The 26595-nt window shown below is 40.2% G+C and overlaps 1 protein-coding gene across 1 annotated transcript in view; it reads left to right on the plus strand.

Annotated features, from left to right (window-relative positions):
• Positions 1–607: 607 nt before the first annotated feature.
• The window catches only part of EP400 (E1A binding protein p400), a 44087-nt gene continuing 18099 nt past the window's right edge, over positions 608–26595 (plus strand). Inside the window, exons 1-24 of the mRNA XM_010139999.1 lie at positions 608–1930; positions 7799–7886; positions 8308–8415; positions 9117–9496; positions 9748–10053; positions 10711–10896; positions 12354–12494; positions 12603–12681; positions 12956–13008; positions 14098–14155; positions 14842–14931; positions 16125–16232; positions 16982–17175; positions 17370–17547; positions 18171–18307; positions 18680–18849; positions 19286–19460; positions 19834–19970; positions 20592–20778; positions 21283–21449; positions 22217–22371; positions 22876–23112; positions 24170–24334; positions 25092–25259. Coding sequence (XP_010138301.1) covers positions 608–1930; positions 7799–7886; positions 8308–8415; positions 9117–9496; positions 9748–10053; positions 10711–10896; positions 12354–12494; positions 12603–12681; positions 12956–13008; positions 14098–14155; positions 14842–14931; positions 16125–16232; positions 16982–17175; positions 17370–17547; positions 18171–18307; positions 18680–18849; positions 19286–19460; positions 19834–19970; positions 20592–20778; positions 21283–21449; positions 22217–22371; positions 22876–23112; positions 24170–24334; positions 25092–25259 — 4990 coding nt within the window. The remainder of the gene's footprint in view (positions 1931–7798; positions 7887–8307; positions 8416–9116; positions 9497–9747; positions 10054–10710; positions 10897–12353; positions 12495–12602; positions 12682–12955; positions 13009–14097; positions 14156–14841; positions 14932–16124; positions 16233–16981; positions 17176–17369; positions 17548–18170; positions 18308–18679; positions 18850–19285; positions 19461–19833; positions 19971–20591; positions 20779–21282; positions 21450–22216; positions 22372–22875; positions 23113–24169; positions 24335–25091; positions 25260–26595) is intronic.

The raw sequence follows: 26595 nt of genomic DNA on the forward strand, positions 1-26595 counted from the left end.
GAAGGCAGAGTTAAGGATCAAGTACAATGCTTTTCCAAGCATATGGGTGATTTGGTAGGGAGATTTTCCATGATGCCTTTTTATTTTCAATAGATAATAAAGTGGACTAGTCTGTGTCCAGGTTTGTAATATTTTTAGTTATTGTTGCAGAAATATACATTTTAAACAACTGTTGTGTGTTTTTGAAAACATATTAAGTGTTAAAAGCACTGAAACATTGGGAGTAATGAATAAAAAGAGACACTTTTGATATTGGAGACTGTTGGTTCTTGAAGTTCCACAGAAAGGGAAAAGTATTTTTCTTATAATTAGCTGAAGTCATTCTAATTAGCCAAGAGGAATGTATCATTTGTAAAACTATTCAGTAGCACTATGTTAGCTAGAGAAATGTGTGAAGGGTTTAAGTGAGCTTTTGTGGTGCTGAGATTTTTGAATAATGAGAATGTAAAACATTTTAAGTAACAGCGAAGACAGAATAATGGTTGTTTCCATAAAGGAGCCTTTTGGATAGTAAATAGTTTCAGTTATCAAAATATTTTTACCTTCCCTGAATTTCTGTTTTTGGTATTTCTTTAGAGTACACCGTAAAAAACCTAGAACAGTGAGAATGCACCATGGGAATGGTCCTCAGAATGCCCAGCGCCAGCTCCAGAGGTCCAGGTCCTTCACAGGCAGCGAGGGGGAAGAGCAACAGGCAAATTTACCCCAGTCCCCCGCAGCTTCTTTTGCACCCTCTGCAAGTCCATCTGCACCCCAGTCCCCCAGTTACCAAATACAGCAGTTTATAATGAGTCGAAGTCCAGTAGCTGGGCAGAATGTGAACATCACGCTGCAGAACGTTGGACCGGTGGCTTCAGGAAACCAGCAGATAACACTCACCCCGTTGCCAATTCCAAACCCAACATCGCCGAGTTTTCAGTTCAGTCCCCAGCAGAGGCGGTTTGAGCATGGATCCCCGTCGTACATCCAAGTTACCTCACCGCTGCCTCAGCAGGTTCAGTCTCAAAGCCCTACGCAGCCCAACCCCGTGCCAGTGCAGACCTTACCAAACGTTCGGGCAGGCACTCCAGGCCCGGGCTTGGGAATGTGCAGCCAGAGCCCTACTAGGGGATTTGTAGACGCCAGTGTGCTCGTGAGACAAATCAGCCTGAGTCCTTCCAACGGCGGGCACTTTGTGTATCAAGAAGGAACGGGAATTGCACAGATTGCTCAAGGAGCTGCGGCACAGGTACAGCTTCCATCGTCTGGGACACCTGCCACGGTGAGGGAACGCAGGCTTTCGCAGCCTCACTCGCAGTCTGGTGGCACCATTCATCATCTTGGTCCTCAAAGTCCTGTTGCTAGTGGAGCGAATATGCAATCTTTGACTAGCCCGGGCCATATTACGACGACCAGCTTGCCCCCCCAGATCAGCAATATTATCCAGGGACAACTTATGCAACAGCAGCAGCAAGTGCTTCAGGGGCAGCAGCTGGGTAGACCCATTGGATATGACAGGACTTCTGGTGGATTGATAGCAGGAGTTGGTGGACCCAGCGCGTTTGGAATGACATCACCACCTCCTCCCACAAGTCCTTCACGGGCCACTGTACCACAGGGGCTGTCAAGTCTTCCTCTTACTCCTACAGTTAGTACAGCGGTGAAAAAACAACCCAAAAAATTGGAGGAGATCCCTCCTGCCAACCAAGAGACCGCTCAAATGAGAAAACAATGTTTGGATCATCACCACAAGCAGATGGAAATTCTTAAGGAAACTTTTAAGGAATGTTTGATTGAACTGTTTTTCTTGCAACATCTTCAAGGGAATATGATGGACTTTTTAGCTTTTAAGAAGAAACATTGTGTTCCACTGCAAGCATACCTGAGGCAGAATGACTTGGATCTGGAGGAGGAAGAGGAGGAAGAACAATCTGAGGTCATCAATGATGAGGTAAGAAGTCTGTTGGTTAATGTTTTGGAATAAAATCGTAGATGAATTTGTGGCACCTGGATTGTGAAGTATTAGAGTGTGACAGTACCTGAAAAATCATTTTTACGTAATGAAGTACAGCATTTTTTCTCTAAATAGTTTATCTGAGAGACTGTAGTTCTATAGACAGTGTGATTCGGCAGGTTGGTTTGAGCGTGCCGTTAGATGTGTGTATTTAAAAGAAAAGGACAGAGAGGTGAAAGGAGCTTTCACTGTGCCAGTTGAGGACACGAATAAAGGTGGCATTGGTGTGGAAGCTGTTTTAAGCTGTCAGAATGAATAGGAATTGCAGGTTAAATTTCACTTACTAGACTTACACAAACCAAAAATGAATAGCAAAAAGTCTTAGAAAAGGTTAATCTTTATTTTTCCTGTGTGACTTCTAACCGTAGATGTTACTGAAGTGCATGCTGCTGTGGTTAACAAAACCCCTGAATTAATGTAATTACTCAGAGAGAACATAAGAATCGTGACATATATGAGTCCATGGTAACGAGTCAGGTCTTTGGCTGTCCTGGAGCTCTGTACCCATATTGCTGTCCGGATGATTAACCAGCACTGACGGACTGGGTGCTAGCAAGTTAACTTGGTTACTTAAGTAACTTGAATTCACAATTTATTAATGGCAAAGGACTTGAAATAATCTTGCTGCAGGCAGATGCTTTGTAACTTTTCCTGCATGTTTGTACCCATTCGTGTAGCTCTTGACCAGCAGCACCCTGGCAGTACTTGTCCTGTGCAGAGCCTCTCTGCAAGCCAACAGGGCGGGTGGTTGCAATGGGGTAGAAACCTTTTAAAACTTAAAAAAATATGTATGGGTATGTAATTGCCAATTTGTAAAGAGCCAAACCAAACCTGTTATGTAAAAAAAAAAATCATATTGCTTTGAAATATTGGTTAGAATTGAGTGTCTGCAGTGAAAATTGAGGACTCTTCTTTGGTGCGAATCACTAGTGATGGTATCTTCAGTTGGGATTTGTGGGAAATTTTAACAGTATAAGTTTAACAGCTGAAGTTTAATTTGTTCACTGCTTTGTGGTCTAAACTTCTTGACTAGGAAGAATATTTCTGCTCGTGATAGTTACTGATAATTCTGAAGGGATAATTTCTTTCTATATATAGTATAAAGGCTAGCCTGTTATTGTAATGTTTTGACGATGGATATTCAATGTTTTTTTTTCACCTGGTTTGTATTTTGTCAAATTGTTTAGGTGTTCTTGTTGGGTTGCGTGTTTGTCAGCTGAAACACCAGGTATTTTTAATGCACATTTTGAGAGGTCTTTAACGGGTGTAAATCGTATAGGTTCGTTAGGTTACATCAGTTGAGGCTCTACCCCTTGGTCTTTTGGTTTGGGGTTTGCTGTACTTCACTGCCTTCTTCTGATGGATCGTCTTTTCTTTGTGAATGCCGCTTGTCTGTTTAACTGCTGAAGAAATTTGCCGAGTGCAACAGCAAAAGTCTTTATGTGTTTTCAAATGATGACTCCTTTTGAAAGATTGAGACATCTTTTGAGTATGTTCTTTCTTTGTATTTTTTTTGTCGTCTTCTCTTTTTTTAACCCCTTCCCCCTCTATCACTTTCTGCTAAAGCAAAGCACTTCATCCCTTGCCTGGAAAGGTTGATCACTTGGGGAATTCCAGGGGAGAGCAAATGGTGGCTGTGCTCATTGCTTAAATAAATGTTGGAGCTCTCTTAAGTTCGAACTGTCTGTCATGCTAATCTGTTGTCCGTTAGGAGCAGCAATCATTAAATTTAAAACACACTTTTATGCTAACTGGATTTAAGGAAAGGTTTCCAGTGATGAGAAGTCTCTATAAATAGCCAAGGCTGTACTCTGTTCTGCTATTAAAAGTGAGACAGAACTCTTCAAAAAAAGCCTGTGCTTAGAGCAAGCTGCACTGATGGTGGTTTAGTTATAATCCCCTCTTCAGTGAGGTACCATCAGTACAAAATGAGTGTGGTGAACAGTTCAAAATAAATAAAAAAACAAAATTAAAAAAAAAAGACAAACTTTTAAAAAGAAAATGATTCTCCCTTCTTTTTTTTTTTCCCAAAATATTTCTCTCAGGTAAAGGTTGTGACAGGAAAGGATGGGCAGACTGGTACTCCTGTCGCTATAGCAACCCAGCTTCCTCCAAATGTTTCTGCTGCTTTTTCATCCCAGCAGCAACCATTTCAGGTACTTTTCAATGGTTCTAAAATGTAGTTTCATCCCAGATTTTTTTTCTTCATTCAGATTTGATATTTCTTAGATGAATTAGAATTTTCCCAAGAGCCCATCCCTTATCATCTGAACAAAACAAAAAAATCTTTGCAATCTTTGAATGCATCAGTATTAATGAAGCCTTGAGGAAGTGAAATCTTTGTCTCCAGGTTGCTGGCTTATTTCATTAACTTTCAGCTTGAATGTTTTCACTTTGGTTTGTTTGTCTTTTGTTTCCCTAATGCATTTGGTTTATTTGTGCGTTCTGCGTAGTGATAATATGGTTTCTTTTGTCTGTGGCATTGTAATTGTGGATTTCTTCTAAATTCCTTTTCTTTTTTTCCTTATCTGTTAAAGGTTTTGAGTGTGGCTACAGAAGGTTTTGGATTTGCCTTCCCTGAAATGTTTTAAACAACAGTAATAACCGTGACAATTTTTTTAAATAACTAATTGCTTTCCATTAGCTCTACCATAAATGGTGGGAAGAAGAAACTGAAGTGCTTTTTTTTAGTTATATAAGTTGGTTTTTACAATTTTTTTTTTAATGAACAAAATAAAGAAATAAATGTGATAATCAGTTAACATTTTTGTGGATCAGTGATGATGCAGCTTTCCGATTCAGGCTACTGTAGGCTTATGGAGCTACCTCCAGCTCTGTGTTACCTATTGCTTATGGACGCTGAGAAGTAATAGACCCTAATTTCTCTGCAACTAAAATATTTACCTTTTAGCTCGATTATCTTTGCTTAGCAGGTTTTACAGGGTGAATGACTCTGCTGTACCATGGAAGCTGTACAGTTGGAAAATGGAGAGTTAAATGAAATATAAAATGGGTTTTATTCCCCCGTATGACCAATGGGGTGTTTGCTGTGATATTTTACAAATGAGCTGCATAGTAAAGGGGCTTGCACTGAGATCTCTTTGTTACAGCCAATACTGACGCGTCTTGGAAGGCTTCTTCAGTAGCCAAGCTTCATCTAAGCTGTTTGAAATATGTACTATATCCTCAGGTTATTTATCGTGATTAGGTTCATCATCAAGCTATAGCTACAGGTGTGATGAAGGACTTCTGAAAGTATTACACCATCTCAAACCTGGTTCGGAGAAACTGGCAAGTACATGCTAAAGATGTACAAGGCTGTTTTTACTTGTGGTGTAATACCTTTTATCACAAACTCTTAGCAGAAAGTATTATCTTTTCCCACCAATCTTTCTCTTTGTAATTGTGTATAGAGAAATAACGTGTCCCGATCAGCAGCGTCGTTCAAACGTGAGTGCGTAAGTGCAGCACTCAGAGTGATTGTTGTGGGTGTGCTGCATCATCGTGACCTCTGGAGAACTACATTTTTTTATTAAAGTTAGGACAGTTTTGGTGTAATATTAGTCGTGCCTGACTGCCATGTATAAAGATGTAACGTCTGAAGTGTCTGGCCTAAATGACATGCTGATAATGCAGACAGCAGGAAGCACGGTCTTACAAAAATATCGGTCAAAAATCCTGACGTAGCGATGCAGCCTGAAACCATGAGCGTGCACCACCCCGAGTCAGAGTGCGGGGGAAATAAATGGCATTTGAAGCAGAGTTTGGAGAATGTGCTTTCTTAAACTGATGTCCCAGAAAACATTTGATGACGTAAGCTGAATTTAATTAATTCAGTAGCATTGTACAGAACAAGTTTTCGTGACCAGATTTTAAAATGCTGTCAAAGCTTAAAGTATATATGATACTCTGCCAGACGCTCTCTGTTGGACTTGAAATACTCTGCATGTCTGCCTTGCAAGAAAGCAAACATTTGAGTGCTTAATCTGTATTGAGTGTGAGACAGCAGCGAACCGTGACCGTTAGGGATTAGTATGAGTCAGGCATTCTCAAAAGCAAAATTCTTATCTTAAGGCTATAGCTGTGTTGCTAGAGTGGCCACAAATGCCTGCGCAGCAGCAAAGAGATTATTCGATATTAATTCATAGCTGTTGATAGTATCTGAGTGGCTGGAGAGAGATTTGGCTCACAAGGAGTGTTTGAAACCCAGTCACTTGAGGTGCTGTTTGCTGTGTTTATCAATACCCACTGGTGAAGCACTGAAGGTGCAGGGGGTGACCGCTACAGTTTATTTCAGTATAGACTGGTGTTTGCTTCCTTAGGCTGAATTTACATTGGCAGGATTTACATTGGCAGAATTTCTGTTAAAAATTGGAGAAGAAATCCGTGAATAAACGAGGAGATTCTTTTGGGAAGTTGCTGTCTTTGCTATGTCATCATAAGAAATTTTCACAAGATTTGCAAACCCCTACTGTGTATCAGTATGGCAGAAGCTCTCACGGTCAGAAAATTACACCTAGAGAACTTGAGTGCTGCATTAGCTCATTTTCTGGGACACTGGCTGCTGTACTCTACATACAAACTTTGTATTTTCTGACAGAATCTCTTAAGACCTTTCTTGGGATAGCCCTTATCTCTCTCATATTAAGGTTTGTAATGAAATATTTGGTATAGCATGGCTAAATATTGAGGAGAATTTAAAAATATGACCTGGAAACTCTCTGAAAGGATTTGGGCTTGCACAAACACTGATGGACTTTAGTAAATACTTGCCAGTACTGGTGAGGGCCCAAAGAGTGTGGAAATTTTCATACACCCAAACTTGTTGCCTTCAGTACCCTTGTATGTGAGCCTGCCATCTGAGTTTGATGCTGAAAGGATTAGCTAGGATATATTCTCCTCTATCACTGCCAACATTAAATGTAGTAATTTTAGGATAAAGTTTTAATGCACTGTATAATCTTACTGAAGCTAAACTCCAAGTTGCTGGATCCAACCCTGGTGATTTCTTTTGCATCTCAAATCAGTAGTGCTCTTCCAGGCGTGTAGATTTATAGTTGTGTGATATTTATCCTCAGACAAAATGTCTAGTAAGCTCTGATGTCACATTAGCCTTACGGCAATGTTGTGTTTCTCCTCATGGAGTTTATTCATAGTACTCATTTTGCCAGCTGTGCAAACAAGGACAAATCCAGCATCTGGAAAACTGGAATTGGAGCTTATGTAACTTGGCTGAGATTCTTCTATTCCATCTGCTGAGTCTTAGCTGTTTTTCCTGAAATATTCCTGAAATAGCTCTCATGGAGCTCTGTACCAAGAGTGGCAGTGGTGGAGACTCAAGTAAGCTCAGACCGTCTTCAGGACGGGAGATAATGTGTATGTCACTGATGTTTTACACAGAGTGAAAAGGATTTATTTCACAAATGTATTGACTCTTATTTCTTACTTCTGTGTCCTGTTAGTTATGATACAGTTTATGCATATTTCCATTTCTTAAAAAAAAAAAAGAAATAAAAAGTGTTGATGAAGTTTATTTTTAGGTATCCCATTTTCTTGGGTTTGGTATCACTTTTAACTAAATTCATGAGTTTAGTTACTATTTTAAAATTTTCAACGCAACGAAGAGTATGTGCATTATGGACATGTAAACCTTTATAGGAGATACTGAATGAGTCTTGTTTTCTTGTACAAATGCTCTGAAGGGTTTGTTCTGTGCTGGCCTCTGTAGATCCGTTGGGAAATTATGTCTTGGCGTTAGACGATCTGCAGATCGAACTTTTGTAATTTGTTTTCTTTTTCCAATAGCAAACGCATACAGGGACTCCAGTAACGGGGACTGTGAACACCATAGAAATTGAAGCTTTTAAGAGACAGCAGGCGCTTGCACCAGCAGGTACGTTCTGCAGCCAGAATTCCACTTTGGTTCTTTTTTTTCTTTTTCCAAACAGTTAATGGAGCCCACTGTTCTGTAACGATTGAAATGCAGTTTCGCCTCACCTTGGGAGTTGCCAGATCCTTAGGACTATCTGTTGTGAATGGTGCTGTGTGGAGAGTGCACTCCACTCACAATATATAGGACTGGATTTGGCAGGCATGGAGATATTCTTAGGTTGATTGTTCTGGCTGAGAAGAATTGAGATGGCCAACTTGAAGTTAGAGGGACTCTGCCCTCGGAGCATGTTCTTCGTAAATGCTACACATGTATAGTAGTTGTAGCTTTCTGAGCTGATGTCGGAATCATGTGTAGTAGTTTGCTTTGTGAAACTGAACCCATTCCATTATACCATGCCATAAATGGAATTTGAATATCACAGATTCGTCTAAGAGACCACGAATTGAAGTGGGCCGTCATGGGATGGTTTTTCAGCACCCGGGTGTGGCTTCAGGAGTTCCTCTTCAACAGCTAATGCCAACGGCACAAGGTACTGTGTCACCACATGCCAGCTGCACATTAATTTAACAAGGAGATGTTAGTGATGGGACTAGAAACTTGGGCTTCCAGCCTTCCAAGATCCTAGTCCCACCACCCACTTCTCCATGTAAATTAATACTTGGTATGCAATGCCTGGTTTGTTTAAGGAGCTGAGTGACGGGCTCCAAAGGTGCATGTGGGCATGGAAATACGTCACAGGTGCTGATGCAAAATGGTTAAATCTCAGAATTTGGGAACTGAACCAATGATTTATGAAAAGAAAACCTCCTAATTTGCAACTTCATGACAAATATTTATCCATTAGTCATGCCAAGTTTTAGAATATGTGTTAGAGCGAATGCGTTAACTAAATACTATTTAGACTTGATGCTGTTATTTTAGGTTCAATTCCATTAGCTCACCAGTCCTTTTTTCTTTTTTTTCTTTTTTAAGTAGCAGAAATTCAGAAGACATGGGTTTTTTATAGTTGCTGTGCTCCCAATTTTAGTTGCAGTCCTATGCATGAAATACTTTGTTGTTTATTGTAATAGTGTTTTATTTTGTGATTGTGATGTGGTATTTTCAAGTGATGGTGTCTTGTGGCAAAGTAAGTAACCAATTAGTCTATTTGCAGTTGATTTCCTCTTTACATCAGTAAAGAACATTGGACGTTTTGATTTCATCAGTGCCGTGTTTCCTCTTGCTCTGTAGGTGGAATGCCTCCCACTCCTCAAACCGTGCAGCTGACTGGACAGAAGCAGAGCCAACAACAGTATGACCCATCTAAAGGTCCTCCTGTGCAGAACGCAGCCAGTCTGCATACACCTCCGCCACAGCTGCCAGGGAGGCTGCAACCCGTGAATGCCCCCATGACGCCTCTCCCAGCTGCGCTGCAGCTCTCGCAGCAGCAACCACAGATAGTGGAATCTCCAGCTCAGCCTCAGATTCAGGTGAAGATCCAGCCTCAAAGTGTACCCCTGACTTCGGCTCCACTTCCAGCACCGCTTCAACAGCAGGTGCCACCAGCAATCCATGTGCAAGGACAGACACCGAACCAAGTGTCACAGCCACAAGCTACAATACAGCAACAGGTATGTAAACTTCACTGGGGTGAAAAAATGTTTGTTTCAGTGCTCAGTAAAATCTGAGGATATTATCTTCCTGAAAATACATGAGAAATGTTACTGTTTTTTAATTCCACTGGACACTTACATCCTTTCCTTATAAAAATGCAGGGGTACATTTTTTATTACATTAAAGCCCACATTATTTTCTGCTGTAGTGTGGACTAAGGCAGTACTGAATCGTAAACTCATCACTAACAAATGTGTTTCTTGGGCAGACTGTGACCCTGACACGACCATCTGCAGATCCTGCTCAGACTTCTCAGCGTCTTGCGGCAAATACACTACCACCTACCTCATCCGTTCCGCCGGCAACTATCTCAGGCACAGCACCGCCTTCTACATACCCAGTACAAACAAACAGGACCTCTCCAGCAACTAACAAGTCCCTGTCTCCTATTGCATCAAAACCCCCAGGCTTAGCAGTAGCAGCAGCAGCGCCTAAAACACAAAGTCCAGCTCAGAATGCAGCAGTGTTACCACAGGACAACTCTCAAGACAAGCTTGCTGAGCAAGTAAAGCTGGTAAGATGTTTTGGTTTGGTTTTCCCTGATACTTATGAACAGTTAACACAGAGGTAACAACTAACAGGAGCGATGTGTTTGAGTCATGGAAATGGGCTGTTTTTTCAGGGGCGTGAGATGTTTGTTTTTTCTTAGTCTGCTTTACATATTAAGTTGTACTTTTGTTGACATTCAGAGAGTTTTAAGAAGACTTACTGGTCCTTTCTATATTGATTCTCTCTACTCATTTGAGGCGACTATTTATTTTTATAGCTAACTGGAGGTGGTGTTTTGCTTATTTAACAGGAAGGTCATAGAGAACTTGTTTTTTTCACAAAATCAAGCAGTGTTAACAATGAAGATATATTTATCTTCTGTGGATAAATACAACTGCAATTTCAATTTATGGGAAAAAGAAAAAGGATTATTTGATTGCAGTTCGCAGGTGTCTTGTAACTTGTTTTGGGTGCTGCCCAGTGAACTTTTTTTATGCTGTTATTTAGCAAAGTACCTCTTGTAATACAGGTTGAAGTGCTGTGATTCTCTTTACATTTAAGTTAAATGTAGTCCGGTAATTTTTTCATTGGTGAAGTGGGAGCAATTATTTTTTTTTCTATTTGGCTACTACTTTAGGCCCATACTGCAGCTTCGCTGAAACTGTATATACTTCTTTTTAAGGAAAATCAAATCCATCAGCGAATAGCAGAACTGAGAAAGGAAGGTTTGTGGTCCCTGAGGCGGCTGCCTAAACTCCAGGAGCCTCCAAGACCAAAATCTCACTGGGATTATTTGCTGGAAGAAATGCAGTGGATGGCAACTGATTTTGCCCAAGAGAGAAAGTGGAAGATGGCAACTGCTAAGAAGGTACTTGGTAAACACTTCTTGACTCAGAACAACGGGTCTTGGTGTCACGCAGCTTGGTAGCAAATAGCTATTTAAACCACCATAGCAAAGCTATTTAAACGTCTTTTTCTACAGAGAGGTGGTGGGAATATAAGGCGCCAATTTTTTACTTAAACGAGAAGCCAAATTGTCAGCTTTGAATAATATCTGGTGGTTGAAACAGACTAGATAATTGTATTGATCATGGATGCAAGTAATAGTTTTGAATTTTGTGGACTTTATTCCTCTGGAAATCCAATAACATGTTTAGGGGACCCAGTCGATGTGCAGACTGTGTTCTATTTAAAATTGTGACTGTTGTGCCTATCTCAAAAATCAGTTATTCCCTCTCAAAGAAGAGTAAATAGAGAATTTTGTAAGTAACTTCTGTTGGGTGTGGTTGTCTGTCTAATTCTTCTTTCTTAATCTCAGAAAAAGATGAAGGAGAAACCATGGAGTTCTAAGGACAGCAGTGGAAACATGGTAGAGAACTGTTTCCACAGGGGAAGAGAGCAGCACAGTGGGAATAATTAAGTCAGTGATGGAATGAAAAATTGAGGTGGTGTGAGGTGAAATATGTGAAATCTGTTTATTTACAATAAGCAAAAGTTTTCTATGGATTCTAGTAATGTCACATTTTCTTTTGGTACATTTATGACCAGCTTGGCGTAACGAAGAGAACAACCAAAGGCCATTAGTTTAAATTGCTGTGTTGGTTTCTCTTGTATATTCTGAAATAATGGGAACTCAGAACTCTTATTTTTACACCTTGAAATAGGTGTAACATTTTGTAAATGAAGATCTGCAATTTGATTACAATTTAAATCTGGATTTGAAACTCTTATTCCATTGAAACGCTTATGCCATTTGTGGCCAATGGTAGGTTTGTAGGAATAGGAGAAACAGGAAGGGCAAATGGGAAAGAGATGATCCTTCCACTGGCAGTACGCTTCAAACTTCTGGAAGTCAATGTTTTAGGGACCTGCTGAGCTAAAGATTGCAATCGAGTCAGTCTTTAACAGCCATTGACTGATCTTTCACTCATGTACGTACTCGCTTTTTGAACTCGTTTTACCTTTGGTCTCTGACGTTTTGTGGTGTGATTTCTATGACTTCATATGTGCTGTCTAAAAAAACGTTTTCATTTGTGTGTTTCCTGCTAATTTCAGTTGATTTTTTTCCTAATTTTTGTATTGAGAGAGTAGTAGTGGATTAAGAGTTTCCTGCTTGATTGCTTAGTTACAGTTTTCTCGTATTTTCACTTTTCCTGTGAGTTTCTTGTCTGTTTTACTGGCATGGTAAGAACTAGAAGTATTAGAGGTAAGTGCTATGTGTGTAAAGCTGTAGTCAACATCTGGCTGCTGATAAACACAGTAATGTTAAGAAGTGCAGTGATGTGTATTTTGAGGTAACCTAATTCACTATCTTTTGTGTTTTAGATGGTAAGAACTGTGGCTCGTTATCATGAAGAAAAGAAACTCAATGAAGAGAGAGCAAAAAGGGAAGAACAAAACAAACTAAGGCGAATTGCTGCGTCAATTGCTAGAGAAATAGAGTACTTCTGGTCTAACATTGAGCAGGTACGGTACCAACTCTACTAATACTTGTGCAAGTCGTACGGGTTTTTTTCTCTTCAGAAATTTATTTATAAAATGTAAGTGTTTTATTAGACTTGATTTACGTTTCAGGTTGTTGAAATAAAACTGCAAATTGAATTTCAAGAGAAAAGGAGAAAAGCTTTGAATTTAAAGAGAATTTCAAGGAAAGGTAATTGTATTCTGTTTCATGAGAAATCAGTGAAATCCTGATGCCATTGCTTTACATAATTTCACTCAGTGGAGTTTAATCTTACCGATAATAGAATTGTGAAATGCTAATAATAGGTTGTGAACAGATCTGAACTATGAGTTACAGAGTTTCTTAGGTTTTTCTGTTAGATTCTTGTAAATGTTGCTTGATGTTGAATGCATTTTAAAGTTCCCAGAAGAAACATAAAATTACTAAGTGACTAATGCATACATCAAGTATAATAATTTTCCAGGTGAGGATACAAAACCTACAGAAGACTTTTTTCTGGAAAAAGAAAGTGAAATGGTAAGTCTTGCTGTTCCTTAAAAGTCCATCAAATTAGTTTAAATCCCAACTACCTGTGTGGAAAAGGTCTGATAAATGTGAAATGTTTTCCTTAAATATATGGTGATGATAAGCAGATTTCTGTGTAGTTACTGACCATTGAACATAGAGTCATAAGCACAAATTTCGGTTTTTTTTCTGGTTATGAACCGTAGCTTTTATCAGGGAAGTGGATCACGGTTGATACGTATCTTTAGAAGGAAGAATTCATACTTATTCAGTGCTTTTGAATCAATCATTCTAAAATTGCAAGACCAAAAAAACTGTAGAAATTGCTGGATTTCATTTGAGCAGGAGTTTCATCTACTGTAACTGGGGGTAAACTTTGTGGGCCACGAAAGCATGTTTTCAGCTGTTCAACAGTCGAAGAGATGTAGGTATATGCTACAGCATGGATCAGACAGAATGAAATGTGTGCTAGGACTCCTTGGCTACATGTGTACAGTTGGAAAAAGTGTGTGAGGGATTGTTCTGAGGCCCCGAGCCATCTGGCATGGCACAGCTGATGCCCGCACGCTGAAACGCTCCCCTTCCACCCAGCAGAATGCCGGTGTCTGAATTTCTTGTTAGGAGCAGGCTTTGGCGTGTGTTACCAGACAGCCTGTGGCCTAGCCCTGTCTGTGGGTGTTAATTTGCACAGGCTAAACCATGCTACAGAATATGCCGGACAACCGAGAGTGAGCAATCGTAGGCCTGTGCCATATCCTTTTGTGACCGGCTGGTGAAAATTGAGTCCTTGGTTCCAGCCTGAGTAATATTTTGTGCCTCAATAATGTTTGTAAGGGACAGAGCGTCCTGTGGCTCTGTGCCACAGCCGGACCTGAGTCATTGGAACCTCAAAAACCTGAGGTGGCTGATTGCACCTTACCTTCAGTACAGAAGCAGAGTGTCCGTTCTACTCTAACCAGGAAAGTGCTAATAGGTGTAAGTGCCTATTAGCAAATACTGATGTGATTTCAAGGCACTTTTTGCTTTCTTTAAAGAGAAGAAACAAAAAGCCTCTCTAACTTAGTTTTCTATGATTATTAATATTTTAATTATTTAATGCAGGGTGGTTCATCATCTGGAAGGAAAAGAAAGGCAAGCACGTCTTTGACTGATGAGGAAGGTAAGTCACTTTTCAAAATTGTGCATCTATAGCACAATGTGTATGTTGGATATTAAAATCCTGAACCCACAGGTTTTCAGGTTGTTACTGCATGGATGCAGTGCTTTTCAGAAACCAAATACCACCCTTCATCCATTTCTTAAAGCAGTTATATAGTTAATCAGATTGTAACTTTTCCTTAAAAAGCTCCAGTCAAAATTGGAAAAAATTTTCCCTGAAAACACACTGCCATCCTTGTTGGTGGATTTTAATTCTTTCTGTCCTCATTCCTTTGTTTCTCAAACCTTACTGGTGGTCTTACACTTCTTTTAAGGATTTCAGGCTGAATAACTTACCTACTTTAATTCCTTTCTTGTGATGACTTCTGTGTCATGTTTCTGACAAAGAAAATCCCCAGTTTAAAGGTACAGAATAACCTCCTCCTGGTGACCATTGTCAAGCTCCACTTAACAGTTCCAGAGTGCCTTCTGTCCTGGGGCAGAAGTGCTTCTGTCCTTTTCATTTAGCTTTTAGGTTCTACCTGTAGATGCTTTCAGGTTTTCTTGTTTCCCATACACGTCTCATTCTTTTTGAATCCTGCCAGCTTACAATATTCTATGCTAGTGCCCTTCAGGGGTACATAATTACAAACTTCCTGAATTGTTGTGTAATTTGAATGCTAAGATTAGCATTTGGTTTTATTGTAGTTGAAGATGAAGAAGAAACAATTGAAGAACAAGAAGCTAAAGAGGGAAACATAAACCATCAGACTGAATTGTCTAATCTAGCCAAAGAAGGTAGGTTGTGGAGCTTGATTCTTCTCCGTTGTGGGCTCTGAAACACAAGGTGAAAACGCACAGCAGTTACTCTATTTGTAGGTAGGGTTATAGGTGAGAAGTTGAGTGCCTTCAAATGTTCAATCATGTGAGCCATATGTATTTTTTTCTGTTTGGAAAGCTATAGTGGTTAGTTTATGGGACGGTGATGGACGTCTGTACATCACAAAGCAGTCCGTATATTTGGCTAGTTATCGTGCAAGGTGGCTTGAGAACAAGTATTTCTCTACTGAAGCACTGGATTTCTTTAAAACCTACCAAAAGATTCAACCTAAGCTCTTGGAGTGCAGGATAAATACTTAAAACCAGAAGTGTATCAGATTGAACGTGAACAGTTTATCATCAACTGTCTTGAGTATCTTAGAAGGGTTTTGTGACCCACCCAATAGGTCTGAAAAGGCCCTGAAGTGCTGATCTTGAGGAGGATATAGCTCTTGCAGGGCTTTTAAGGGCAACACTCTGGCTAGCAGCTCTCTTTCATTAGCAACATAACAACAGTGATGCTGAGTTTGATGGATGCAAAGTATCCCATGGGAATCACTTCCCTTACCGTAGTAAAAACCTTGCTGATTTGGAGAGGCAAATCCCCGCTAAGCCAAGCCCGGCAGGCCGTTAATACACAGTTTCCAAACGAGTTTGTTGGTCTGTTTGGCAGCGCGGAGACTGCAGCCAGGTGGCCAGTTAGAAGGATTATGAGTCTTGGTCAGTCAGCCAAGTTCCTAATGAGGATATTTCCTGATCGATTGGCCGCTGCCAGCATGCACGTTCCTGCTTCAACACATCAGACAAGGGATCATGGAGATACGGTGTGCGGGGGGGTTGAGGTGCAGCTTGGTTTTGAAACTTTGAGGTCTTTCATTGTCTTCCAGTGACTCGCTGGATTTGCTGGCTGTAACTCCCCAACCAGTGATTTACTGTCACTTTGTGTGGTGGGTTTGTAATGCAGTAACTGCTGGGTATAATGCCAAGTGTTCTCTGTAATCGAGGTCATTAAATATATACTGCCATCACCCACCTAATGATTACCTTCAATTAACTTTTGATTAGAAAACTGGCTTTATATAATTGTGAAGAATGTAATGAGATTAAAGCAGATGGTATTGATTGGTACAAGAATTGGTATTTTTAAACTTACATCCTTTAATGACCTTCAGCTGAATTGCCTCTGGAAGATTTACTAAAGATGTATGAAGGTGCCTTTGCAGAAAATTTTCACTGGCCCCAGCTGAAGCCCGACAGTGAAGAGGATAGCAGCGAGGAAGGTAAATTACTTTTTGTTTAGAAGTTGTGCTGACTTATACGGTGAAATAAGTTCATTTGCTCTTCAGTTCTCTGTTAAAAAACATTTTATACAAGGGGAAAACAAATACTGAGTGGGTCACATTTATAATTTTTTTTGGTTTTCAAATGAAGAACAACATTATATACAAGAGTGAATGGAAAATACAGTGGTTTTCTTGCTAAGCAGTTGGAATGATCCATAGGAAAATCAGATTTATTCCTGTTATTACTAAATATTTTTGGATAGTGGTCTGTCAAGAATTTTTTTTTGGTTCTCAGTTTATGAAAAGAGGGTGGTGGCTGCCTGTCTTAAAGTCAGGATGTGTGAAATTCTCTGGGACAATAGTGAGCCACACAGGAATGTCTCTATGCTGAATTAAACAGCACTCTTCATAGCCAGCTATTATTACACAGTTGCCATCTGTTCTGTACTGTCGGGACGATAGAATGACACGTTTGAGGACAGAGTTTAAGTAGTATGAGAGACCTCCCTGGCAGCTGTGAAGTCAATAGTCATGTTAGCCCAGCTAGTGGGAATGTCCAGAACATGTACGTGGTTCTGGGCTTAGGCTATTCTCATTTTAGCTTGACTAGCCTGGAACCACAGAACTGTTCTTGAAACACAGCTGCCTCCTTTCGACCCCTTGTCTGAATTAAGCCATCTCAACTCCTTTGTGTAACTGCTACTTGGGTTTGTTTTAAATGCTGATATAATTCTTCTCTCTCATAGAAATGGAAGACCATATCTCTGACAGGGAAGGTCCACAGAAGGACGTTGTCCTTATAGACTCCCTGCTCAGCATTGACCAGTACAAGGGTATAGACAGGTCGAGTCCTCCAAAGAAGCATATGCGAGACATAGCAGAAGTTGCTGCTGCAGCAGAAATGCTGTTACCTAAAGGCAGCTCTAGGATAACTACAGCGGTAAGACACCCTATTTTCTGCTGCTATGTGTGCTTTCTTTTATGTAAATAATGCTATTTTTCATTATTTCTCAGATTTTAGAAAAAAATTACCATTAATATTTCTAGTTAGAGCATTATAGTATGGTTATGCTTTATGATATGCTCAGTGAATTTAACCTAGGAAAAAAAAGTATCAAATCATTCACTTTACAGGTAAAATACAATACTCCATCGCTGCTGTATGGGCCTCTCAGAGAGTATCAAAAGATCGGGCTGGACTGGCTAGCAAAGCTGTACAGGAAGAATCTCAACGGCATTCTAGCAGATGAGGCTGGGCTTGGAAAAACAGTACAGATTATCGCCTTTTTTGCCCACTTGGCTTGTAATGAAGGTAAGATCATTTGACAAACAATTTTAGGCAGGTACTGGGCCAGCGTTTTCTTTGTGAATTGTAGCCTAGGGTCACATTTTGTTCTGCTGGACTGTATCAGACTTTAGTTAATGCACAGAGGAAGATTATGTCAGAAAAATTTTCTTAACTTGCGTGACATAGGGCTTACCAGGTGTACTGTTTGATCAATCTACTGTTACCTTCTGGGTCACAAAATTCTTCTGAAATTTATTAGTATGAAACAGCCTTATAAATGGTCTAATGTCCTAATGGGCACAGACAGTTAAATTCAAGGAGTAAGTGTGAACAGCTGGAGAAGTGTGTCTTGTATATCATCTCAGATATTATTAATGGTGGTTGTATGCTGAGAATATAAGTAAGGCAAACCCTGTTGTGGAGGTAGTGTCTCTTATTCAAGCAGTTGAGGTCAAAACAGACACTAGGTGCACAAGGGGTACTTGGGGTCTGCAAAATAATAAAGAATAGATTAATCATTAAAATACCTCTGGTGTTACTGGATGATGAATTTAATGCACTGCACTTAAATCAGGGGAGAATATAATCCACAGGGAATTGTCAGGTGTCTCCTTCTGCTGTTAACTCCTGTGTTTCCCCTGCTGCAGGTAACTGGGGCCCTCACCTGGTTGTTGTTCGGAGCTGTAACATACTGAAATGGGAGCTGGAACTGAAACGCTGGTGTCCAGGGTTGAAAATACTACTCTACTTTGGCAGCCAAAGGGAACTTAGGGCAAAAAGACAGGTATTTTGTAACTCTTACTCTGTGGTATTTAGCAGTTTAGATGGCAAGACCTTTAACCTGCATTTATCTTTATCTTCCTTACCTCCTGATGGGTTCTGAGAAGTTTTTAACATTACAAGTTGGTTTACAAAGAGAGTCACGCCTCATGGTTGTAGATTTTCAAAGGCATTTTTGGAACTCCTTGGCACTGAGCAATATGTGCAATACTAAACCTGCTCTCTGAGCTGCCTGTCATTCAAAGATGAAGACTGTCTTTTAGAATGCTTCAGGTCATGGCATCTTTCTGTTCTTAGTAAAGAAACAGTTGGTTGCAAGCTACTTGAGAGTTGTGCCTGAACTTTTCTGAATCATCCTCTCTCTCCTTTTCCACAGGAATGGACAGAACCCAACAGCTTCAATGTGTGTATCACGTCCTACAAACAGCTCTTCAAAGGCCACACGGCATTTATGAAAATGCGATGGAAATACTTAATAGTGGATGAGATGCAACAAATAAAGAACATGACTGAGAAACACTGGGAGGCACTTTTCAGTCTCCGCAGGTACGGAGCAGAGAACCGTTTTCCTGCTGGTAGTGGGTTTTTCTCTCTTCGTATCATACAGTTCTTAACAGGAAACTGGTAAAAACCCTCTGGATTTGGAGGTGCCTGTAGGTGAAACAATCTGGATTCAGCCACATGCTCGGGATCTTTCTGTTGCCACTATTGTAACACTGTAATTCTTCTTTGCTGATAACTCTGTGCTCCCAAACAGATCCATCCACTTGTATGTCCTGATACTCTACAGTGAGGAAGCTAGTTTGGTGATATGTTCAGGATTAAAAAGATAATTTGTCCTAGATTTAATATTATTGGCACTACTTCTACTTCTGTGTATCTGACAAACCCAAAGCTAAACAGTGTTTGAGTATTGGTTCCTTTTCAGAGTGATACCAGCTAAATGCTGAATTGGTTAAAAATCTCCTTTTATTATTCACAGCCAGCACCGTTTGCTTCTGATAGACACTCCTTTACATAACACGCTGATGGAGTTGTGGACCATGGTACACTTCCTGATTCCGGGAATTTCCAGACCTTATCTAGATTTTCCAGTAAAAGCAGCTAATGAGGAGAACCAGGATTATTGCCATAAACTGGTCATCAGGTTACACAGAGTACGTTGTCATTTTTTCTCATCTGTCCTACTAGAGCAGCTATGCTGTCGGGGGGGGTGGGCAGACCTGAAAGGATGTGGTTCAGCTTGAAATTTCTGTCCTTTTTTAACACTATGTTCAGTTCGGCTACCAGAATAGTATGGAGATTTCTTTTTTAAAAAATAACACAAGGCTCATGTTTTGAAGCATAACGTGCAGGAATTAAAGTATAAATGAATGTCTGTGCAACTGTGTGCATAGCAATATGATTACATACGGTGTACGAGGTTCATCACATCAAATGCGTTAGGTGTGAATAGGTTTAGCTTTTTGTTGTAAAACAGTGTCTTTGAAGTGAGAGAATTTTTTTCCCCTCAATTATGAAATATTTCAGATGATTCAGCCGTTTATTTTGCGAAGATCAAAGAGGGACGTTGAAAAGCAGCTAACAAAGAAATACGAGCATGTGCTGAAATGTCGTCTGTCTAGTCGACAAAAAGCTATGTATGAAGATGTCATACTACAACCAGGGTAAGGAGTTTAAACAGTAAATAAATAATGCTGTAATTGCTAGTCTTTAAGCAAGGGGATAAATGATTGGCGTGGTTGGAAGTGTTTTAGTGTTTTTTCTGAAATTTTCCGTTGTGACCAGTGAATAGAATGCAATTACACTGTAAGCTAAAATTGCAGGCAAGTGATGCTGCAGGCCTAGTGAAAAACACACGTTTACCTCTGGAACCTAAGAGTCAAGTTGTAATGGCCAGGTTTGCTGCTGTTTTGTCTTAAGATCTGTTTCTTCATTTCTTAAAGCGCAAAGTGTTTCTTCTCACACCCACCGATTTACCTGTGCTGTGATAGCAGGTGGTTATTGACGGGTCAGGGATGAAACAGGAACAAAGCAGGCAGAGGAGATGGAGGCTGGTTAGGTGGTATTTGGCCATGAGGTGGCACTGGTCCTTAAGTTTCGTGCTCCCAAACTTACAGTTGGTGAAGTGCTACTTAAATGATCTAGAAAGTCCTAGGAAAAGTCTGAGCATGTTTTAAGGCTCTTGCATAACATCCTGCATTGCATATTCTCATCTTGCTGATTTAGGGATGTCTCCATAAAAGCTGTACTTGAATGAATGTATTTTTGTATAAATTATTTGGCAGAACCCAAGAAGCCCTCAAAAGTGGACACTTCATCAGTGTCCTGCATGTCCTCATGCAGCTGCAACGGATTTGTAACCACCCTGATCTGATCAACCCCCGGCTTTCAAGTACTTCTTATGTCTCAGAAACGTTGGAATACAGAACTGCGTCTCTGGTACTGCGTGCCCTAGAAAGAGATATTTGGAAGGTGGGTAGGAAAGTAAACAGATTTTTTTCTCTGTTCATGCTCTTGTAGAATTTCAGTTTTGTTATACATCATATATCTAGCTGAAGTTTGTAAATAGAAGGAATTTTCTGTTTCATAACGCTGTCTACCAAGGGCAGACTTGCTGCATCTCTTTTTGGTAATAGTAGTTTGAGCTTTTCAAGTGTGTTGTAATTAATTTTTCGTGAACTAGTGGTCAAAGAGAAATTAGCTTTGCTTTCATTACATTCATGTTTGCAGGAATTTTCCAACATTGAAAACACTCTGGGTAGCACAGTGCTTGTTTATGGCATTCTGTGATTCTGAGTGTCATTCCCAACATTTCTAGACAGTTCTGGCTGATAATTCATAGTTTACTTTTTAAACTTACAGCATTTATTTCAAGTTAAAAAGGAAAATGCAGACAGTCAATGCAGCATAGAACATAGAGAGCACTTAACTGCTCGAGTCATTACATAAAATAAACTGTATTTTACAATATCCTAGGAGTCAGACCTGTCTCTTTTTGATCTCATTGGAATGGAAAACAAAATGACTCATTATGAAGCACAAGTGTTACCGAAACAAAAGGTTACTAGAAAGTTGATTGAAGAAATCTACAGCTCCCCTCCACCACCGGCTCGGCCCAACCCAGTGAAGCTCAAACCAAGCAGGTACGTACAGCTGCCTTCCTTTTAAGCTGGAATTACTGGAGGAAAATATAGTTCTGTTGTGATGTTTACAGAGTTCTGTCTGCACCTCTGGTAATGTGATTCACTCGTAACCTCAGAGCTGACTTTGCATTGTATTTTTTGTTGCTTTATTGTTTACCCTTGACAATAGGGATTCTTTCTTAATATTTTTTGGGGCATGCAATTCCATCTGAAGTTTGTTCATGGATTTCCTATAGTTTTTACTTCACAAGCAGCTGAATTTTATTCTTAAGGTCCTTGCTTATGGCAAGTGAGTGTTTTGCAAAATTATGGAGACAGTTCTGCAACATTAAGCTGGGCCTACAGTGTTAGCTGTGCTTGCGGTGTTAGAAGAGACATACAAAGTTTTATAGCAGTAAATTTTTAAGAGTGTTTCGCTCTTAGTGAAGTAGCGATCTCAGAGCAACATGGAACTGTTTTTCCAGTGCAGAGTTGCTGCCTGATGAGCTGCTGGCATGTTGATGTCTCTCTGAAATGATACGAGAGCCCAGTTCTTTTTCCTGATATCTGGCTAGACTCTTAAGCTGTTTGCTGTAATTCTGATGCATCCTCCATTAAACTGGATGCCTGGCAAGGAAAGCTTTCTTCTTTCTTGGGCTTAGCAAAAAGACTTCATAGAGTGTCGACATGTGGTGTGATCAGTTTGTATTTCCTTGGGTGATAGAGTTTATTTTTAAAGGCTAAACTGTCATCTTCCTGTAGACTTTGACTTCTCATATTCTTTTCAGGTTGTTTCAACCTGTTCAGTACGGTCAGAAACCTGAGGGAAGGACGGTCGTTTTCCCAAGCACTCAAGTGCAGCGCACAGTGACCACAGCAACGGTAACTCAGCAGGGACAAGTACGAGGCAGATCACCCATCGCCACAGTGTCTTCAAATCAAGGTAAGAGTTATTCTAGGATGGTTACCCGAACCTCTGCGTAGACGGTTAATAGAACTCCTTTTCCCTCTAGCTTAATGGTCTAGAATACTAATGGCTTAAAAATACCAACAGACTAATTGTCAGTAAATTTCCCCACTAGTTTCTATGTTATGATCTGCCAGAGTAATGCAAAACTAAGCTTTGTGTAGCCTAACTGTTAGCATACAGAGTAAATATGGCACAGTTGGTATTTAAACCCTGATCACATGTAATGTTCTGTCATAGATGGGAATTTACGGTGGTTTTGTGTATTTATTTAACCTTTAAACAATGCTTTCCAAATATGTAATGTTGTAAAAAGAGGATGGAGTAAAAGGTGTGGATAGAAATCCCAGTCTGTAAGGACAAGCCGTTCCTGCAGCCATTCTAATATCCTGTTGGAAGGTTTCTTTTTAATGCAGGTTGTTTAAGAGAGTGGAGTTAAAACCTCTAACAGCTTGCACAAACAACCCTTATTGATTGCAGCCGCAGCAGCACAGTTTCAGACAACTCAGGCTTCCACCAGTGCTCCAAGACACCAGCCCGCAGCGACCTTCACCACAGCAACTAGCACAGCCAACCCTGTGAAACCGCGGGGCCAGACCTCTGCGCAGGGCTCTCCGCTGGGCCAGGCCCAGCCGCAGCCCCCCTCGCACACCATCCAACAGAGTGTGCTGCCTCAGAGGCTGGTACTGACCTCTCAGGCCCAGGCACGATTGCCTAGTAAGTGGCCTCCCCTTTCAAGGTTTCTCCCACCTTTGCACTACAACGAGGTTAAGTTACTAGGCACCCTAAAATGTGTACAGAATCGTTGTTTTTTTTTCACTCTTCTGATTAGCCTTGCTCAGTACGTTGCTTATGACCAAGGAAAATCGAAAATTGGATAAGAAACAATAGAATTGCTGTGGACATACATTAGCGGTGTCAACTTAATCTCCTATTTCTGCATGTTTCTTCTGCTGGCAAGACTTCCTTCAGACCAAATGTTGTAGCTCTATCCTAATTATTCCTTTCATATTAAACACTAATCCATCTGCTAAAGGCCTCTCTCTGAGAGGCACGTCGCAACTGTTAGGCAGAGAAAAGCGATGAGGCTTTGCTTTCAGGTTGTATGTGCACTGCCTATTAGCATGTGTATAGAGTACTGAGCACTGATGTATTAATTTAACTCTGGGGTAATGCACTGCCTTTACAAAAGCTAAATTTTCTCACCAATATTGTCTCAAGATCATAAAACTTAATGCTTAAATGCCTCTAACCTTTCTGCATTTAAATCACAAACAAGCCTGGTCCTTGTCACTTTAAAGCTTTTTGGTTTGTCTAAGTGCGGATTGCTTAACATAAATCGTGTTTCATCAGTAAATTTCAGGGTATTTCAAATACGTATTTACAGTGCCACATGCGTGAATATTTTTATCTCTTAAACCTTCCTTCATGCTCTTGAAAAGGCAGTGAAAATCACTTTAATGTCTATACTCGTTCTGTTACAAAGTGTCACATGAGTTTTCAGGTAGCTCTTAACTTTTTCGCTAATGAAAGTGATAACTTCTAAAATGTTGATGTTCTCACCCCTTAAACAATCAGCTTTTTTCCAGTTTGTCCAACAAATACAGAAAGCAATACCTGCTTAACTTCTATATGACACTTTTGATGCACTAAGTATAATTATGCATGGAAGGCGCTTCAGCAGCAGTTTACTAACCAAAACTTAGAATTATGAATATTGAACGACCTGCCTCCTATTTTGCGGTTTTTTAATGCCTGTTTCCCTCCTTCACAGGTGGTGAGGTAGTAAAAATAGCCCAGCTGGCTTCTATAGCAGGAGCACAAGGCAGAATCGCGCAGCCGGAGACCCCCGTAACACTGCAGTTCCAAGGGAACAAGTTCACTTTATCCCACAGTCAACTTCGCCAGCTCACTGCAGGGCAGCCCTTGCAGTTACAAGGTACTTATTTCTAACCAGGGAGTTAAGGAGATTTTTCATCCCCACTGCTCATACCGTTCTGCTCTACCTGTTTTCCATGTGAGGCAGGGATAACTAGGTAGCTCTGTTTTGAAAAATAAATGCCTGCCAAATGAAGGACACAGTTCCTTCCGTTTTCTGTATTGTAGTCCCAGATTCTGTTATTGAATTTTCCCATGTATGCGATACAGCTTAAGTAAGGTGAAGCGTTATTTCAGATAAACTCCCTGATGAGCAGAAACAGACAAAACATTGGTTTGTTCTGAAATGGTGTAAACAATATTTCAAGATTGGTGTGCACTTGAATTTTGACCCAGCTATTACCCTGACCTGAATGCTCTACCTACAAAATATTTTGCCCTCATATTTCCCTTGCTGGTAGTATATGCTTTGTGGAATTCAGGAGAGCCTGGAAATCTTCATTCTCTGTGGGAATAGATGGAACGCCAAGTGAGGATTTTTATTTGATTTAATTAAAATTCCATATAAAATACCTAGATTTGGAATGATGCCCTTCCCACATGAAAATCCTCTTTAACTGTGAAGACTTCTGACTTTCCCTCCTGTGGGATACTCTGGAACTTTAGACCAGATTGGTGCAATGAACTTGTCTCAGAAATTTTAACATAGTTTGAACCGGTGGTGATCCGTTTGTAACAGTAGTAGCTTTTGCTAGAGAACACTATTTATTCTTTTCCACTCTATCCAGCCTAATTTAAAAAAAAATCCTCCATTGCAGGAAGCGTTCTTCAGATTGTTTCAGCACCTGGTCAGCAGTATTTGAGACCCCAGGGGCCAGTTGTCATGCAGACCGTTTCCCAAGCAGGGACTGTTCAGAACGCTCTGAATGCTTTAGGAAACCAGCATCAGGCCGGTGTCCCAGCTTCCACAGCAGTGACACAGCAAGGTAGGTGTCTCTGTCCAAACATTCAGTTACTAAACCAGCATTGATATGTAACTCCGAATTGTTACAGTCTGCAATTCTGTAAGTTGAGTTCAGAAGCAGGTGAACTATGAGACGAATCCTTCTGATTTGTGTGAGGCGTGTACTGGCGTTTTAGGTAATTTTTTAGTACAAACTTGGGAGAGCTTGCGACTCTATTAGATATATTGAATTTTTTTACCAGTTGTGTCTTAGGTAAGTTTTTTGTGGGAAGAAGTAAGTTTGAAATACTTTGTTATCTTTTTTCAAACAAAGATCAGGGTGATTGTTTTTTTTATAATGACAGAGAATATCCAGCAATTCTCTCTGTTTTTTCACATTGATTTTGCTTTTATCCAATTTTCTTTGCTTCTATATCTAATCAAGATACTGTTTTCCTTTTCCTTCTGCAAATACTGCTTAGGTGTTTGTTGCCTTGCTGCAAATGTCATCAGTTCCTTACTTAAAAATACAGTCAAGATGTTGATCAAAAACCCCCCAAACAGTAGAGAAATGCTGTTTAGGATGCATTTATAACATTCAGCAGATTGTTAAATAATGATAAATGCAGAGCTAGGAGTTTGTTCCCTGGAAATGGTCATGTGCTGTAATTTTCTCTGGCTACAAACCGTTCCCTCAGAATGGACTGTTTGCTGCTCCTTTTTGATGTATTAATGTGCCCTTGAATTTCGTATTTTGGCTCTCTGAAGAGTAAACATCTCATCATAAAAGGGGGAGAGGAATCTTCAACAGCCTCCTGGTTGTTGGGAGGTAAAGGATTTCTGACATAGTTTGGAAGATCTGTGGCTCAAATGTTTCACCCTCCAGCTCTGGTTACATTACAGGTACTCCTAATATGGCCACAGTTCAGAATGAGAATTGATGTAAGATTTCTACAAAAACTCACACGTCTTACTGCTCTCATGGTGGTCAAAAGAGAGCCTTGCTAAAACCAAGAACAACTAAAGTACTGTTTCCGATTGATAAAAGAAAACATTGGCGTCGTTCATCTTTGGAGGAAGATACAAAGCATATTGAAAATACTTACTTTGACTTCCTGAATTTTGGATAAAAAGTCAAATTCCATTGCTTTGGGTGATGGGAAACTATAATCGGTGGGTTCATATATAGCTGTGTGGTGAAATTGGATTTATACTGGCTACCTGTATTAGCTTGTTTGTAATAAAAGTGCAGACAGGCAAAGCTTAAACCTCTGCATACTCCTTGGAGCCTGTTATTCTTGGTACAAGGGTTAGCACCTGCTTGTTACCTTGAAGGCAGTTCTTCACGGGTGTATTGACTCGCCACTAAACACAGTTTC

The sequence above is a fragment of the Buceros rhinoceros genome, unplaced genomic scaffold (assembly GCF_000710305.1).
Source record: "Buceros rhinoceros silvestris isolate BGI_N320 unplaced genomic scaffold, ASM71030v1 scaffold33897, whole genome shotgun sequence".
Taxonomy (NCBI): domain Eukaryota; kingdom Metazoa; phylum Chordata; class Aves; order Bucerotiformes; family Bucerotidae; genus Buceros; species Buceros rhinoceros.